The 19,807-nt window shown below is 38.6% G+C and overlaps 1 protein-coding gene across 1 annotated transcript in view; it reads left to right on the top strand.

Moving 5' to 3' along the window:
* Positions 1–19,807, top strand: part of AGBL1 (ATP/GTP binding protein like 1) — a gene marked incomplete at its 5' end in the record, with an annotated part of 671,581 nt that overhangs the window by 425,429 nt on the left and 226,345 nt on the right. Inside the window, 1 exon segment of the mRNA XM_032621686.1 lies at positions 12,772–12,798. Within this exon segment, the coding sequence (XP_032477577.1) occupies positions 12,772–12,798 (27 nt within the window).

Below are 19,807 nucleotides of genomic sequence, written 5' to 3'. Positions count from 1 at the left end.
ACTGTTGAAAATGTGAATATGATATTCGATTGCATTAAAATTATCATAATGCTTAGAATGAGAAAGCTGATATTTCTGCTTTCTCTAACTCTGTCTAATTGCACTGAGAAAAATGTGTTCCATTCAAGTAATCAAGTAATATGACTTGATTTTCAGACACTTAAGGGAGAATTGTAGTAGAAGTATGCAGTGGTCAGGTAAAAAAGAGCCTTTTGAGCCATCCTAAGGAAGACGGAGTTTACTTTCAAAGATAAAAGGTGTCCATCAGTATGATTTAAGAAGAGAAGTAATGGGATCATATCTGTTCTTTAACAGCTGTGTGCTGACTGGGACTGGGGACAGGGAGACTAGTCAGGCTATTGTAACCGTCCATGGCTGGAAGGAGGGCAGAGGTCTTGGAAACAAACAGGAGAGAGAAATTCAAGAAATATTCAGGAGGTGAACTTGACCAGAGCTGATAATTGGCTGAATGAGGTAGTGAGGGGTGAAGAAGTGGGAAGACTCTAGGATGACTCCCGGGTTTCTGGACTGGATTCAAGATAGGAAATGTAGGAAGGGGAATCATCTTGTGGGCATGTGTGAGAGAGAAAGGATGATCGTATACATAGGCAAGGGAACTCACTGCTACTTTGGATATTACAAAAGAATCTAAAGAAACAGAGTTTGGCTTGATGGATAAACTCTATAGCCAATTCCCTTTGTGAAGTTCTTGATTTTGTGATCAGACCATTAATGGAAAGGAATGTGAAATTGCTGTATTCACTTTATGAGAAACTTTCTAACATACACTCATTACTGCTTCAACACCACTGACCTTATCCTTATTGTGCCTTAATTTAGATTCTAATGCTTATTCCTCTGTATACTCCAAAATTCTTATTATAGTTTTCCTTAATGCTACTAATTTCCTAATGCAAATCTATATGTTTGGTATTATTTTGACTGAAGAAAAGAGACCTGGGTCAAATTTAACTATATATACTTTTTTTTTTCTAACCATATTATAGAAAAGTTTAGGGGAACAAAATAAGAAAAGTAGTATGGCTCATAAATATATGAACCTGTGTCTATGTCTTCCATTTCTTTTGTCGCTTTGATATTTCTTTCTAGACTTTGATCATATGCACATATTTACGAACTTGTTATCAATCAGTACATATATTTGTGATTTATTTATTTTTAATTAACATTGTATCATAAGAATTTCCCACATTTCTCTGAAAACATCATGCTTCTAACAACTGCATTTTTCCCGACATTACATTTATCACACTACAATTTAGTTAGAATTGTTAGACATTTAGTGTGCTTCCAAAATTTTGGCTGTTTTATGCAACTCTAATCTATAAACTTTTCCCCACTCACCGAATCAGTATTTTCAACTAATAGTTCAGAGTTCCAATCCAGAATTTCTAGGTCTAAGTGCTTTAAAAAATTTTGTTTAATTGGATATTACAAAATATCTTTACCCAGTTAAACCTGGCTTGGCCTTGACTCCTTGCTTATGGTCAGTGTGAGAAGTTGTATTTCCACTTGGGCTTTTTAATTTAACCATGTATATAGCACATTTAAGCTGAATGCAAAGTCAACTCAGCATAAGAAGGAAGGCAGAATAGAAATATAATGACCACTTTTTTTTTTTTTAATTCTCAAATTCTTGCATCTCACAATTTTGATAGGCTCCTTCTTATTACTCTTTTTTCCCCCAGACCAGCTAGTGGGAAGATCAAGTGGCAACATTTCTTATGTTTTCTTGTTCAGATATATTGTCATAGAAAGGAATTCGTAGGTTTGTCAATTTATTTTTTAGCTTTTGTGAAATGATGTCCTAAAAGAGGCCATTGAAACCATAGGGTTGACTTCCAAATTGGATCATCATTTTATCTCAATTGAAATCTCATTTTCCACTGAAAAGCATTGCCAGTTACCATAACAAATCAATTTTTGTGTCCTAACACTCCTCAGACTCTCCTCCGTCACTCATGAATGGGTTGAGTATAGCTGTTCATGATCAACCCCAAAATATAATCCAGAAATAAAATCTTCCTCCGCACAAATCTCCTTGATATAGATACTTCCTCACTGGCTCAACATTGGCACAGAAAGAAGACCATTTGTAGTCTCAGGAAACATTAAAGAGATTGCCAAAGAAAGTGGTGAAATGGAAACCAGAAGGCTTCATCAAGGACACAGGATATGAGTTTAATTTGGATTATGAGTTTCTTAGGAAATGATTCTGGGTGTATGTTAGCATGAGACATTAAACAGATTACTGAGGCAGTAATCTCTCTAGCTCAGAGTTTCTCAGCCTCAGTACTACTGACACTTTGGGATGGGTTATTCTTTGTCGAGGGGCTGTCCCGTGCATTGTAGGATGTTTAGCAGCATCCCTGGCCTTTCCCACTAGATGCCTGTAACAGATTCTAGTTGTGACAACCAAAAATGTGTCCAGACATTGCCAGTTGTCCCCTCATGGGTCAAAACCACCCATAATTGAGAACTATTGCTTACCTGCAGTTGTTTAGTTTCCCGTGTCCCCTCTTTGAGTCTCAGATTCCTTACCTACAAAATCAGAAAATTGAACTAGATGATATCCAGTTATCCTCTAACTCTAAAGGTGTTTGAACATGCCAGAGCCAGAGAAACAGATTTACTGTCTATATGATCTTTCAAACCCTAGACTTTTGTGATTCCTGAAGTTTAAAAATTGCCACAATGTTCTGAAAGTGTTTTGAAAGAAACACTATGGTGTTATCAGTTGGGGAATGTAAATAAGATGGGCTACTATTTTCTCTAAGAAAAGAAAATTGTTAGAGACCAGAACTAGAAATTTTATTTGTGCTAATGTCCTAAAGTTTCAAGATTAGAAGCAAGCTGGAGTATGATGGAACCGGAAGATAGGAGAAAAGTGACCAAATCTAACAATAAAATAGAAGTGAAGGCAAAACCAATAAATTTCAAGTCTGAAAATACCCACATCACTTCCTTTAAACATAAAATAATCAGATAATAAGAGGAAAAAGCTTCAAGGAATCCAGGAACTGATTTCCTAAGAGCATATGTTTCCACTGGAAGGCTGCTTCTTTCATCACTCCATTACTTAAGTTTCATGGGAGACTAGGTGTGAAATCCACTAATTGCTTTTCTTTTGAGTAGATTGAAAGGAATCACTAGTATTGATACATTCAGAACACTGGTAAGAAACAGAAGTTCAGAAGTTCTAGAATGGCTGAGGGTGGAGCAGGAAGGAGGCAATGAAGAATAGCAAGCCACGCTCCACATTTCACTGCCGTCACTGTGGAAAGAGGTTTTGTGATGCTCGGTGTCTATTTGGACACACAAGCATGCTGCCTGTCAGCATGCCCCACGTGCCAAATAGAACCAATGGATTTGGGTCCAGCTTCACAGGCAAGAAAGAACATTCTCGTCTGAGAGATAACACTCAACAAAATTCACTCAGGAAGGAGAAGGAAAGGAAGTCTCAAAATTCACTCAGGAAGTCTCTCTCTTTTGCTTGGTCTCTCACTCTCTCTCACTTTCTCTCCTACCCTGCACTTCCAAACTATCTTGCAGGGCAGCTTTCACAGTCATACAGTAAGCATTCATGACTGTGAAGGATAACTAGTAATGCTATTTAAGTGCTTGCCATGAACTTAAACCTGACTTGGCCTTGACTTCATAATACTTCATGATACTTATTAGAGCTTACTATGTACTCTTACGTTTGCATGTGTTAGATTAACTGTCAATATAAACCTTTAAGGTAGTTGTTTTTTCACCTACCTCTTTAGATAAGGAAATTTGAGCAGAGTGGTAGTTGGGTAACGTGTCCGAAGTCACAGCGAGAGAGTAAGTTGAAAGAGCTGGGATCTGAACCCAGTCAGACTCACTCCTTGAGCCTCTGCTCCTTGCTGCTATGTCCTACCACTTCCCTGAGTGTGTTATAGCATGGTCTTCATTCTAACTGCCACCTTATGAGTAGTTATTATTTTTATCTTTTTTCCACAGATGAGGAAACTGAGGTACAGGGAGGTTGAGTCATTTGTCAAAAGTCACATAGAAATGAAGTAAGGAATCAGGGATTCCAATCCAGTTGGCCAGCTCTCAGTCTTTGCCCTTGCCTCTGTGCCTTTTGCCCCCTGTGGAGGAGCTACAAGGACTTGTGCTAAGCTACTGCCCAGTGAGGTAGATATCATCGGAGTCACACACAGGGTGGCATACTTTCCTTGTTCAGAGGAGGATGTTACATTTTGCTGCTTGAAAAGGGGTGTCCAAGAAGGCTTCATGGAAGGGGTGGTATTCGCTAGGGCTTGGGGAAATGGGCTAATTTTACAGGCAGAAGTTGAAGGGAGGGATTTCTAGGAAGGTAAAACAGCATAAGCAAAGGCACAGAGGTTGAGTTTTGCAGGGTGTTCCTGAAAATGTCCTTCAGTTGGTCATGGAGAAGTTTAGGGCAGTGAAAAGGGTGTAGCCTTTCCTGAAACAGATAAGCTGTAACTTTCTTGAAGATTTGCTTGAAAGTACAGCAATTCAGGGAAACTCAGAACTCAGAAAAAAAAAATTGGGGGTTAGAAAGAGATATGGGCACACTGACGAAAACCAGTACCAATGGACAGCTTTAAAAAATGACCAAGAACAAGGCAGATGCTGCCATGGGGACATCTGTGCTAATCACCCAGCAGTGCCTGGGCTGGATTACCTTTAGAATTGGGGATCATTCCAAAAAATCACAAGACGAGAATCACAGCCCAGTAGGAAACTTGTTACTCTTCCACAGGTCCTGAGGACTCACTAGAAATCCAGTTATCTTTCAACACCATCCTTTTTCTGAGACAAATTACTAGTGTGTAAATGTATCGACATGGAAAGTGTTATGAACAACTAACATACCGTATGCTGGGTACTATTGCCAGTGATTCTAAATATTAAAACTTCTTTAAAGGTATAAAGTTTAAGTTTAACTGCACAATTAGCAAATTACACTTACAGTAAGAATATAGTTTATGAAGAGAATTTTAAAAGTCTGCATTATACCTTCATTAATTGAATACTGTGATATTTGAAATCACAGTGAGTCTGAGTTGACTACTGACAGGGAATACAGTTTCTTCAATGAAAGTGAATAAAGAATCTAAGCTTAGGGGGCCTCAGTCTCTTAACCATGTTACCAAAGACTCTGATGCAGTTGGTCTCCTCCAGTTATCACCAAGAAGAGGATGCAGCCAACAGGAACCCTGCCGGCCCAAACAATGGGGCGTGTCTGGGTAGAAGAACATTGACAGCAGTAGCTATTGAGGACAATTCTGTCTTCTGTGCTCTGCATGGGGGAAGTTACTGCAGGGAGGGCTGAGATCTGTCAGATTCAGCTTTACAACATTTTTAATAAGGCTGAAGCTCACATAGACCTAGATCTCATTTGCCTGGGGTCAGGCACCACGGCAAGCAAATCTGATCAAATTCAGCCCCTGGAGTGTCAGGCCCACTGAGATGGAGCACAGCAGGCTCATCTCCAAAGCAGAGAAATACTACTCCTGTAGTATTCTGTTTGCAGTCCAAATAAGTTTTGTTTTCTGTTCTCCTTCTCAGGCAAAATTTTCATCTGACCCTAGGCAGCAATAACTAAACAAAGACCCATATTTGTTGAGAGTGACTCCTCCCTAGAGAAAACTAGAGCAAGTGTCTTTTACTTTTTGTTAAACCTTTATTAATTTTTGATTGTGAATTCTATGTGTTATCAATGTTCACTGAGATAACTGAGAAAATACTGATTGGGGAGCAATATAAAAAATATTAAACATCTCTCATGCACTTTTACCATTTCCATGTATATCTTTCCAGAATCTTTATGCATATATTTGTATGCTAAGTATATAAGCACATATAAACAAGTATTTTTAAAAATATGAATAACCTGTAATTGTTGTTTTGAAATCTATCATTTGGGGGTATCTGTTTTATTCTGAAATTATTTCACTTACAGAAATGTTGCAAGAACAGTATAAAGTACTGATCACCCAGATTTACCAACAGTGTGTATTTTACCCAATCTGCTTTATAATTCTCCCTTTCTTCCCTCCTTCCCTCCTCTTTCCTTCCTTCCTATCATCTATCAATCTGCCTTTTTATTTCTCTAATCTATCCTCTATCTATCTGTCCATGTATTATTCTGAATCATTTGAGAGTAATTTGGAGACATCATGCCCTTTTAGTTTGTGTTTCCTGAAAACAAGTACAATCTCTTATATAGCCACAGTAAAATATTCTCTTACATTCTATTATAAATTATGAAATCAAACAATAAACCTTGATGCAATACTATATCTAACCAGAGTCCATCTTCAAATTTCATCAATTATCCCAATAATGTATTTTATAGCTCTTTTCCCCTTGTTTTGGATCCAGCCCAGGATCACATATTACATTTAGCTGTCATGTCTCTTTCATTTACTTTAGTCTAGAGCAGTTTCTCATCCTTTATCTCTCTTAACCTTGACATTTTTGAAGGAAATGTCCCTCACGTGGATCTGTCTGATTTTTCTCCCATTGTTAGGTTCAGTGTATGCATCTTTGACAGGTATATCACAAAAATGATGCTGCATCCTTTTTGGTGCATATCAGGAGGTACATAGAGTATGTTTATCCCAGTATCAATGATGCTAAATTTTATCACTTGATTAAGGTGTCATCTTCCAGGTTTATCCATTGTAAACTTACAATTTACCACCATTGTATTAAATAGTTTTCCCACGGGGACATATTTTGGGACCAGGGAAATGCCCCCAAATAGGATATTTCTCATCAAACCACTAGCTTAACATCTACTTAGATTTTTCTCACTCCATCATTATTTTTTGTCTACTAGTTAGCTTTCTATGACAAGAAAAACTTTCCCTTCCTATCTATCTGTGTATCTATCTATCAGTTTGGTAGGGATTCATGGATTTGTCAATGAATTATAGGCCATCAGTATCATTTATTTTGTAGCTCGAATTTCTCCACATGTGGTAACAGGGAGCCCCTTCATGCCGTCTTCTTTCTTTTTGAATATATTCTCATTGTTCTCTGAGCATTTCTCCACATGTGGAAACAGGGAGCCCCTTCATGCCGTCTTCTTTCTTTTTGAATATATTCTCATCGCTCTCTGAGCACTTCATTAGCTTCTGGCACCACAAAGTATTCCTCGCTAATTTTGTACTTTCTCCATCCTGGCTGTGGAATCCAGCTTTTCCTTCATGAAACAATGGCTATTTTCATTGAAGAAAAGCATTTAGAAACCACTGTCTGTGGACTAGGTGTGCTCATTGCTACTGAAGTTTCTCATCAGACAGACCTAGGAGCTAGGAGATATATATATAGCATATATATAGACAGGAGGACATACAGATTTCTCCAGTGCAACACCAAAGAATATATTCTAATCTTTCTTTTTTTCATATTTTTAGTTGTCTTTTCTAACAGTGAGAAACCTGGTGAGATAATTGAAGAAATTTCTGCATTATTCAGCTAACATATGAATTGCACTAATTTAAAAATCAACTTTATTGATATTTAGTTTATATACAATAAAATGCACCCATTTTACCTGTCCTGTTTGAAGAGTTTTGCCAATGTATATACCACTGAAACCACCAACCACAATCAGGATATAGAATTTTTTTTTTTTTTTAAACATCTTTATTGGAGTATAATTGCTTTACAATGTTGTGTTAGTTTCTGCTGTATAACAAAGTGAATCAGCTATATGTATACATATATCCCCATATCCCCTCCCTCTTTTTTTTTTTTTTTTACAGTACGCGGGCCCCTCACTGTTGTGGCCTCTCCCGTTGCAGAGCACAGGCTCCGGACACGCAGGCTCAGTGGCCATGGCTCACGGGCCCAGCCGCTCCACGGCATGTGGGATCTTCCCGGACCGGGGCACGAACCCGTGTCCCCTGCATCAGCAGGCGGACTCCCAACCACTGCACCACCGGGGAAGCCCCTCCCCTCCCTCTTGAACCTCCCTCCCACCTTCCCTATCCCACCACTCTAGGTGATCACAGAGCACCAAGCTTATATCCCTGTGCTATGCAGCTGCTTCCCACTAGCTATCTAATTTACATTTGGTAGTGTATATATCTCAATGCTACTCTCTCACTTCGTCCTAGCTTCCTCTTCCTCCCACCCCATGTCATCAAGTCCATTCTCTATGTCTGCGTCTTTATTCCTGTCCTGACCCTGGGTTCATCAGAACCATTTTTTTTTTTAGATTCCATATATATATATGTGTTAGCATATGGTATTTGTTTTTCTCTTTCTGACTTAACTTCACTCTGTATGACAGACTCGAGGTCCATCCACCTCACTACAAATAACTCAATTTCATTTCTTTTTATGGCTGAGTCACTATAAAACTCTTAGAGGAAAACATAGGCAGAACACTCCGATGACATAAGTCACAGCAAGATCCTTTTTGACTCACCTTCTAGAGTAATGGAAATAAAAACAAAAATAAACAAATGGGACCTAATGAAACTTAAAAGGTTTTGCACAGCAAAGGAAACCGTAAACAAGACAAAAAGATAACCTTCAGAATGGGAGAAAATATTTGCAAAGGAAGCAACTGACAAAGGATTAATCTCCAAAATATACAAGCAGCTCATGCAGCTCAGTATCAAAAAAAACAAACAACCCCATCCAAAAACGGGTAGAAGACCTAAATAGACATTTCTCCAAAGAGTATAGAATATTTCTAACACCCCCCCAAAGTTTCCTTATACTGCTTTGTAATTAATCCTACACTACAGAGATCAGCTCTAGGCAAACACTGAGCTCCTTTTTGTCACTGATGATCATACTTCCCATTTCCAGAATTACATATAAATTGAATCATAAAATAAGTGCTCCTGTTTCTGCTTCTTTTACTCAATATGATGTTTTTGAGATTCTTCATCTGTGTGACACTGATTTTTGAATGATAAAGCAACCTTGCATTCCTAGGATAAACCATATTTGTTCATAATTTGTTAACTTTTTATATGCTTCTAGAGTCATTTTGTAAATATTTTGTTAAAGATATGTGCATCTGTGCTTTTGAGGTATATTTGTTTTGAATCTTATTCCTTATACTGTTTTTGTTCAGTTTTGCACACAAGGTAATTAATGTTGTTCTCCTAAAATGTGGAAAATATTCTTTCTTCCTATACTTTATTAAATAGCCTGGAGAATATTGGTACTATGCATTCATCAAATATTTGATACAGTTCACCAATGAAATCATCTGGTCCTGGGATTTTCTTTGTGGGAATGTTTTTTTGTAATGATATAAGGCTTTGATCACACTCTAGTAGCTTCAAATATGTATATATTTAATTTAGTCCAATACTGAAATTTATAATCTGGGGGCAGGTTAAGTATGACACATAATGCTTGTTCATTACCAGAAGTACAACAAAGTAAAATATAATTTTTTAAACTCAGTGATATATTGGGGCACATTTCTACATCAACAAATATACACAAGTACTGTAGAGTATTTCATTTTGTGCATGTATTGTAATTTATTTACCTGATTTTTCCACTTGTGTATTCACTCATGTTCTTTAAACCCACTCTTTTGAGGCCTTTTTTACTCCAATGACATTGCTAATGCCAAGCTAATGAATTACCTCCATGTTGCTACATCCAATAAGTTTTTAGTCCCTATGTCACTTGACCCATCAGCAGTGTTTGACTAAGTTGATCACTCTCCTCAGTATACTTTCTTCACTTAGCTTTAAGGACATCACCCTTTCTTGGCTTTCCCTTACCTCACTGGTTGCTACATTTTGATGTGTTTTGATGGTTGCATTTCCTGTGGAAATTCCTGTCCACTTCCTGAACTCTTAATGTTAAAATGATCCAAAGCTCTGTTCTTAGTCATCTTCTCATCTCCTTATACCTTAAATCCCTTGATAATCTCAACCAGACTTATAGCCTGAAATACCATTGCTGCTGCTTATTCCAAATTTATGTCTTCAGCTCAGATCTGTCTTATAACCTCAGACTCAGAAGTCAGACAGACATTTCAATCTCATGTTCTACACTAAATTCTCCAAAACCTGCTCTGCCCCCAGCCTTTCTTATTTCACTTAATGTCAGTTCTATCTTTCTGGTTATTCAGTTCAAAATACTTGGATTCAGTTGTGACTCATATTTCTCTTATATTTGAACAAAATCCAAATCATACTGGCTTTACTTTTCTAATACATCCAGAATCTTATTACTTTTCACCATGTCATTGCATTATCTATTATTACTGCCCCTCCTTCCTCCTATCTCTCCCACCCCTTTCAGAGTCTGAGCCACCATCATCTCTTCCCTGGATTACTCTATAAATCTTCCAACTTTAAAGCTATTCCCAACACACTCATAATAGGATCACATTAATAACTGGACTTTTAAATTTTAAGTTTAATTATGTCATTCCTCTACTCAGAACACTTCAGTGTTTCCCCAATTTACTCATTATACAATCTAAAGCCCTTACAACAGTTTACAATTTCCTACGTGCCCTGCTCCCTGGTGTGTCTCCTCCTTATTCCCTGCTCCAGACACTGTGGTTTCCTTACAATCCCTTGAAATCTCCTGGTGCATTCCTGCCCAAGGGCTTTGTCCTAACCACTCCCTCTTTTTCTGGAGATCTACACAGCTAACCACCACCTTCAAGTCAGCACTCAGCTCTCATCTTCCCAAGGCTGCCTACCTTGACCGTCCTTACCCTCAGAGCTCCCAGTTCCATCTACCCAGTTTTCCTTTTTCTTTTTCCCGTATCACACATCACCTTCTAATATAAAATGTACTTACTTGTTATATTTACTCTTTATTGTCCGTACTCTGTTAAAATTTAATCTTCTTAAGAGCAGAGATCTTTGTTACTAATATACTGCGCACCAGAAAGAAGAAGAAATACATCGTAGATATTTAATTAATTTATCTTGAATGAGTGATTTAGGCAGGTTGTTCCTGTTTTCCAAAACAAGGTGGATCTAGCTATCACATATCTATCCGTCTGCTGTCCATTCAATCAGTAATCCATCTATCATTTATCTATATCTATATCTACATCTATATCCATAGCTATATCTACCATTTTTCTATCCATTTTTAAAAAATATTTACCTGTTTTGGACAGTGTTAGACACTATGGGAAAAAATAGATAAATATACACTGATGATGGGGCTTCCCTGGTGGCTCAGTGGTTAAGAATCTGCCTGGCAGTACAGGGGACACGGGTTCGAGCCCTGGTCAGGGAAGATCCCACATGCCGCGAAACAACTAAGCCCATAAACCACAACTACTGAGCCTGCGAGCTAGAGCCCATGAGCCACAACTGCTGAGCCCGCATGCCACAACTACTGAAGCCCACGCAGCTAGAGCCCGTGCTCCGTAACAAGAGAAGCCCCCGCTCGCCTCAACTAGAGAAAGCCCGCACGCAGCAACAAAGACCCAATGCAGCCAAAAAATAAATAACTAAAATACATAAATAAATAAACACTGATGCACTGGAGCCACTCACATTAGCTTGCTAGAACTGATTGTTAAATATTCAGGAATTTTACAATCCGGTTGTTAAAACAGTGGTAGCTTGAAATTGGCCATGGTGAGAGCTTTTACATTATATAAATTGGAAAATGCTACAAACCAGGGCTTTTTCTCATCACCCCTCAGCCTCAGAGCCCATTTATCAGTGTCATCGGAAGTACAAGGCTAATTCTTTACCATCAAGCAGTTAAATTCCTAAGCATACAATTCTTAAATACAGTATGTAATAGAACGTAACAGGATACTTAAAATTGACTCTTGCCATACTTGTGTTTTGTGGAAATAAATGAGAACAGAGAAGCGATTTATTCAGAGCTTGCTATAGCAAAGGAATCAGGCACCATCACTTGTGTTTGGCAGAGACTCAGAGGCAATCAGGTAGTTGAAAAAGCTTTATAGTGAGAAAAGGGGAAAGCTTCAGGTTGGAGGTTGTTGGCTTGGGGAAAGTGGATAAATAGCAGAGGGGCACCTTATGTGACTGGTTTGGGAAGAATATTTGGCTTTCTCTAGTTTGTCCTGAATTGGATGAGAGAGGGGTGACATCTGGGGGAGCTGGTCATCATTGACCCAGTCCTGGCCATTCTGGCTGATGGCTGCAGAGGTCGCAGTTGGGTATTCTAGGCTTCCTATGTGGATCAGAGTCCTATTGTCATATATGGTCTGGCCATTGTCTGTTTGTATATTCAGTCTCCCAAGCACTGTCTTGCTTGTGAGAGATTGACCAATTCAGAGAAGGCTCAAATTCCAAGATCTTCATTTCTCAGTAATTGTCACCATTGTCAACTGTATTGTGAGATCTTCTTGACCTTGTTGTATCATGGTGGTTATCATTGGGTGAGAGAATATCTTTGCAGAAGCATTTAAAAAACTGGACAGAATGCACTGGACCGATGTTATTACTACTGTGATAAAGACAACAGTTACACTGGTTCCTGTAATATGCTTCGGACTCAAGAACCCCAATTGCCAAGAGTACAAATCCCAGAGGTTATGGGGATCAACCTTGTAGGTCTAAGTAGTCTTTTCCATAATGCAAGGTATATAGCCTGTTCTACCTTGCCTGTTTGATCCAAGTACGAAAAAGTATTATTAGCAATGACACAGATGCCACCATGACAAGCCCACAAGAAATGTAGAGCAAGCCGATTGTACATCACTGTTCGTGTCACTGAGTGAGACTGATCTGTATTTCACTTAAGGCAGAGTAGTGTGCATAACGACTTCTGTCAGAGTCAGTGGTAAGTTTTTTACTTCCACTGTTGGGAATACTGCTCTGACTGTTCTCATATACGATGAGTCAGTTTAAAACACGGCAGCATCTATTCTAAGGATATTATATTGAGATAACGTATTTAAACATGTTAGTGTATTTAAATGTAAATTTCAACTTAGACTTTGTTGCTCTTTGGGCAGTAAAACTACGGGGTCCATTGTTGAAAGTCAGTATAAGGATGAATTTGGTATTAATAAGAACTGTGAAAATGGAGCAGACTGTCTTGAGAATGTAGTGGACTTCTTGCTATTTAATGCTTTCAGGCAGTGGTTCTAGCTTTGAATGGGAGCTTGAAATAGATTAATGTCTCTTTCAATGCTAAGAGTCTGTGACTCAGAATGATTCTTGAGAGATGCAGATTAATGACTAACTGCTATAAGAAAAAGAGAATGACTTATTTTAGGGTAATCACATAGAGGAAACAGAGATTGGTTTCACACTGAACTGAGTTTTGCTTAGTTTCTGAGTCACAGTTATAAAGGGAAATTTACTAGCTTTATGTTGTTTCATCTGCCATACAGAGTATTCTATAGTCAGATGTTCTTCCCCTAATAATTTGGTGTATTTTCTCCTTAAAGACTATGTGGATCACGTAACTGAAGATGTTCCCATTTTTATTTTAGTGGCATGAAATCCAGGGGCAAATTTTCAGTTAAACATTTTAACTGCCTACGTTCAGATTGCTTCTATATTTATGGTTTTTCTTCCTGGTCTCAATCTCCTATTCTAAATGATACTGTGTTGGCTCTTTATTTTTATGTTTGGTATTTACATACATCATGCATTCTTCTAAGTACCTTAAATTCTTTGTGAAATGAGATGGAAAATGGATGAATGGATGGGTAAGTGGATATAAGGATAATGACTTGGCAAATCGGTGTTCTTTCTGGTAAGTTCCAGTAAGTAGTGATGTCGTCACGTTCCATAATGATGGAGTAAACTGTCAGTCACTATCATTACCAGCAGTTTCCTCCATTACCCAACATCCAAGTATCTTTTTTCCCCAATACGTTCGCATTTTGATAACCACCAGCCCTAACCTAATACTCATTTGGAATAGTGCTGATATACAATGGGATCAAGTTGGCTATTAACAAATTGATTGATGATGTTTTAGGATTTATTTTGCATAGCATTATTAGGGTTCAGTACCTGCTAGGTATATATGAGAAGGTTTATCATAAGTCCCATATTGAAAGTAAAACATAAAATAACAGCTGAGTTTTATATAAGCTATTTTTGGGTCCCCAAATGGTGGTACATTTGATCTGTCATCTTTGTTAGATTGAACTTTGAATTACTTCTATTGTACAGTAGTAAAAAGTGATTGTTTCTCTATAATTATTACTGATCTGAGCAGGTCTAGAATGCTGTATTCAGGTCTGGGCCACATCCTTGGGAAGGACACCAAAAACCTGAAATGGGTTCAGAGGAAGTTAACAAATTGATGAAGGGTTTTGGAAGCACCTCACGTGTCACTGCTGGAACTGTGAATGCTTAACCTGGAAAAGTGATTACTCTAAATTCATATGGTTACTCCTTTCTGATATCAGACTTGAATTTGTCCACTGTTTAATAAACTTTGTACATAAATGGAAGTCTTCCAGAAATACAAATATACCTATGCATTATGGCATATGTTCATTGTACTACAATGTACTTCATGAAGTACCCAAAAGATGCTAAAAGATCTTGCAAAAGGTCTGTATGATGTGGTTTTCTGCTTACTGCCACGTGGAAACCTATCTGTCAAGAGCCCTTTGTACACGCCTCCTGGACCATGTTCTGGGGAAAGTCACCCACTGGCAGTACTGGAGAGGATTTCGTCTGTCACTCAGTCTGCTTTTTGTTTCTTGCCGAAGGCAGCTGAGACGGATAGATTGGGAGAGATGCCTGCAGCCTGGGAACTGGTTTCTAGGACAGGAAGCTGAATCCAAAAGATCCTTGGTAGGGTGCACTGCTTTTCCTACCCTTGCCTTTACCCCTAAAGTAACTCCTGAATCTACTTTTATCACTAAGCAGTATCATAATGAGCAAATGTAAGAGAGAGAGAAATTGGGCTGACTTGCTCTTTCAGTGGCATAGTCTCAAGGAATTTTATATCTTAGACATTCTGGACACTCCTGTAGTAGAGCAGGGCAGGCTGATGCTGATTTAATCAGGGTAGAAGAGCAAATCTCTAACCAGTATTCCCTGTAAGCTCTGACACTCTCCAGGGGTCTAGAGCCTGCTTGACTTCATTTGTAGTTTTTGCAGACCTCCTTTATAGTGAAACTCTGTTGGATATTAAAATGTCCTAGGATTAGTGGTAACTGAAACGAATTTTTCCCATTTGCTTATTTGTGTTAAGCTTCAGACAGAACCCAGCCTAGCAAACAGCCTAGCAGGAAAGCCTGTTGTCAAAGGAAGTGGTGGGGATAATATGGGGACCAGGTCTGATCCCTGACAGTCATTTGGTTAAAAGAGAGGTTGCATAGATTTGATTATTAATGAACAGATTCTTCTACAGACAGCCAGCTGAGGATTTGAGGGCTATCAAATCCTTAAGCCAGGTATTGTGAAAATAGTTGGATGATACATTATTTGATTTTAGTATATTTACCTTTCGAATTATGCATCGCTTATGTCAATAATACAAATAATTTGCATTTCTTGACATTTGCATTACTTGCATTAGAGTTGAGGGATAGAAAACCTGAAGTACATTGGACAAAAATTTTGCTGTGACGTTAAGCATCAGTCATGCTTTTTAGTTGGGTGTAAGTTGGTTAAGTAATACAATGAGAGAATTAAATGAATGATCAAATACAGAATTGTTTTTGAAAAAAAAACATGATTAAGGTGCTTTCTGTCTCTGAAAAGATAGACAAATTTTTTGCCCGGCCAATTAGTAAGAAGTCATGAATGGTGTGCTGTGGGAACAAAAGGAAAGAAAGAGAGGCATTTTAACTGGTATTTTAAGCAGAATCATCAGTAATAACATATTCCACTTAATAACAGTTTTAATTTCCCAAAGCCCTCTACATTCACCATATCATTTTATTTTGAGGTAATTTAGGCAAATTATCATTATTATCCCATTCAATAGATAAGAAATGGAAATAGGCAGGGTAAATAATGTGCTTAAAATAACACAGCTGGGGCTTCCCTGGTGGCGCAGTGGTTAAGAGTCCGCCTGCCGATGCAGGGGACACGGGTTCGTGCCCCGGTCCGGGAAGATCCCGCATGCTGCGGAGCGGCTGGGCCCGTGAGCCATGGCCGCTGAGCCTGCGCATCCGGAGCCTGTGCTCCGCAACGGGAGAGGCCACAACAGTGACAGACCCGCGTACCGCAAAAAATAATAATAATAAAAAAAAACCACAGCTGATTAATAAATGGATTGAAGCCAGGACCCAGGCCTCTTAGCTTAGCCACTTAACTCTTTCCACTTGATCACTTTGCCTCTCAAAATTTACAAATGATCTCCATCCAATTTAAGCCTCCAGTGGCTAACTATACCTTGATTCTTTCCTCCCTCCCCTCCTTTATTCCTTCTTTCCTTCCTTCCTTTCTTCTTGTTTTCCCCTCTTCCCACTTCCTTCCCTCCCTTACTTGCTTTCTGTTTTTCTTCATTTGTAATACCATGGCATTAGTAGACATTAGCAATCTCTTTGTTTAGGACCTATAAAACCTTTTCATCCCTCCTTTCTCATTCTGAATGGTAGCATGGCTACCTAGCAGGGCCTTAAGTTATTTATGTATATAAACACACACACATATACTTGGCTTTGAATACCAAACTCCTAAACCCACTTACTCACAGTAACCCTGAGCTTTACATTCTTAATTCATCTCATGAGGTATGGTGGGAGTTGTTATAAAATAACTCCTTTATAGAATTATTCTGAGGATTAAGCTTGATCATCATGTGAAGTGCTTAGCTCAACTTCTGTTACATTGTGAGATGTATGTACTCAATAAATGGTAGCTGTTGCTGTTGGGTTGTTTTGCTCACGAAGCAACAGTGAAATTGAAATTTTAAGAAAAGACAAAAAGCCATCCTCATTTCAAAGAATGGGGATGGAGTCACAGAATACACAGCACTGATTTGAGATCAAACCCAGGTGTTGTATCAGTTGGTTTAGGGCCTTTTCTGGTCAAATCCCAGTCAATTTTCATATTTTCTTTCCATATGAAAGATATATAATGGGTTGAAAAAATGCACAGCCAGTGGGGAATGCATGAATGATGGAGTTAACAATATGTCTGTGGAGTCATAATCACAGTTTACCAGAATGGGTAGCTTCTGTGTTATCAACAGGTGGGAAATTATTCAAAGATCAGGACTTGACCGGAGAAACGTCTTAGAATTTGCAAGTAAGAATGCTAAGTCAAATGCATTAGTAGGAAAAAGAAACAAGGTCCTGAGGGGGCGGGAGACTTTAGTCATGGTTTGGTCTCTTGGAGTCAACATCAAAAGTGTTCCTTCTAAGAGGAATTCTAGGATCTGTGCTTCTCCAGCCATGGACCAGTGCAGGCCCTATTCACAGCAGTGACACATCTTAAATCAGGCCTCTCACCCTGGCTGTTGACACATTGCTGGGTGTGGACCGGCCGAGTAATTGGATATGAATCCCCATGCCAAATGGTTCCATTACAGTTCAGTAGAAAGCAATGACAGGGTGAATGCAGGAGAGATCAACAGCCATTTCCTTCCAAACACAGGTTTCCTAAGTTACAGCATAAATCCTCCCCTCTGAAAGATCCAACATCTGATGTGCATTTTAACATCTCACTTCTGTATGTTAATTATCTTACTCAGGAAATAGTTGGAAGCTGACTTAGGCATAGGGATATAAAATCCATTTAAGATTTCTCCTACTGTTGTCATTTCCCCCAGCCTCCAGAATCTGGGCACTCGGCTAAGGGCTTAGTGTAATATTGCAGCGATGCGTGCTGCCTCTGTTAGCCACTGCCCCCTACTCCGCCCCCAGTTTCCCATGCCCACCCATTTTGCTTCCAACATGGGCATCCTGCCTAAGAATGGGATCAGGCTGGCACAGTACCTACCAGAGGAGGAATTGTTGCTTTCAGAGGGAAGCACTGAATCAAATCTCTCAGAAGGCGAGCCTGACCCCTTCCCTCTCTTCCCACCTCCTCCATCTGGAAGAGAAGAGATTTGGAAGTTGCCAAAGTTTAATTACTTCTGCTGAAAGTGACAAAAAAAAATGTGAAAGCTTATCCTTTAGTGGAAGTAACCCAGAGGGCCTACGGACATTTGCAGCAGTCTGTTTGCCATTTGTTTTTTCTCTTTTCTTCTTTAGCAACCCACACCCCTGGAGCAAATTTCCAGTTTTCCTTTCCAAGAAGAAAGAGGACAGATTGTCCCTTAGAGACTTCAAAGGGGTGTTTTGGATTCTGCCACCAGAGACAGAGCTGTTGAGATGTCCTCAAATACTTTTGCATTAAGATTCACACAACATGAAACTCAGGAGAGCATTTACTTACACCATTAGCTCATTGTGTCAACTATCCACCCAGGCAAATTGTATTAAAATGACATCCATCTCTAACTAACCCATAGGGGGCCACATCTGCAGATATTAAAAGAGGTGATTTTGAATTTTTGTGTGGGAAGGGGGGCAACAAAAACTTAAACAACACAGGAACAACAATTAGAAAATTGTAATATGAAAGTGTAAGCAATTAGATAACAATTAACATTCTCATTAAACACCAGTTATCAAGTGTTTACCATATGTCAAATCTATACACTTTCATGGGTATTATAATTATTTCTTACAACATCCCTGTGAAAAAAAGCTAATATTTTCACTTAATAGATTCAAAGAAAGCTAAATTGTCAGTGAAGATAAGGGATTTGGCCACAGTCACCCAACTAATAAGGGGCAGGGCTGCAGTTTCAATTCATGTCTTCTGATCCCAAGACCAGGTGATTAGGCCTCAGTGAAGTCTTAATTAGGCAAAGGTTGATCAAGCTTGCAGATTGCCTGCACTTAATTTATCTGCCTTTTCTCTCCCTGTGGCATATTTTCTGTACGTTTTACCTTTTAGCAATACTTGGACACTTGGATTGACATTTACCAACCCAAAGGCAAAATTTTCTCTGCTACTTGTGAGGAGGTTGAGGGGTAAGTGATCTGATCGTATCAAGTAATTAAAGTTATGTAAAAAAAATCAGTGAATCACGATTGTTATTTTCTAGCTTTTATATCAAGAAGTCGAAACTGGTGACATGCAGAGAATAAGTTTATTTCAAAGAACAAATTTGGAGATTGAAGATAGTAAACAACATTGCGTGAAAGAAATAAAGCTAATGCTCTTTCAGCTTTTAACAGTAAGTCTTTTCTTACGAAGGAAAGTCCTTTTCATTACAAATGGGACATTGTGATATTTCCATCTTGTTGGTGACCCTTTAAAGAACCAAAGAAAATCTCACATCTTTCTGTGTTTTCTGTGAAATCAGCATGATTTGCTTTTTGATTTCTTCTGTCTCTTATAAATCTTTTCCTTGTGGACTTATTGCACAAATCTGTGTAGCATCTAAAAATCATCTTTTGATACAAATGCAGGCACTAAGCACTAAATTCTGCATTTGGGGAAATTTGTATGGAGGATCATGGCGCAACTGGGGACTTTCTATTTCAACTCCTTTTTTCTTTTCAAATCTTTGATGTACCCGATCCCTTCCTAACATCACATGGAATATAGAAATTGCCCTTAGAAGGTAAGACATGGGTTTTGCTAGTGCAGTATTAGTCTTTAGTTGAAGCTCAGGTCTTAATTTTTCAACATGTGTCAGATAATTCATATTGTAACCGAACTGGCCTCAGAGGTTACATGTATGATGGCTGGGATTGGGAAGACAACATGAATGGTAAGAATAAGAGAAAAGAAATCAACTGATAGCTTTATAGGGATTCCCTTGTAACTAACTCTATGTTTTTCTCTTGCTGCCTTTAGAATCTTCT

The sequence above is a fragment of the Phocoena sinus genome, chromosome 2 (genome assembly GCF_008692025.1).
Source record: "Phocoena sinus isolate mPhoSin1 chromosome 2, mPhoSin1.pri, whole genome shotgun sequence".
NCBI lineage: Eukaryota > Metazoa > Chordata > Mammalia > Artiodactyla > Phocoenidae > Phocoena > Phocoena sinus.
Note: the sequence above shows the minus strand (reverse complement) of the source record. Positions and strands in the feature narration are given on the sequence as shown.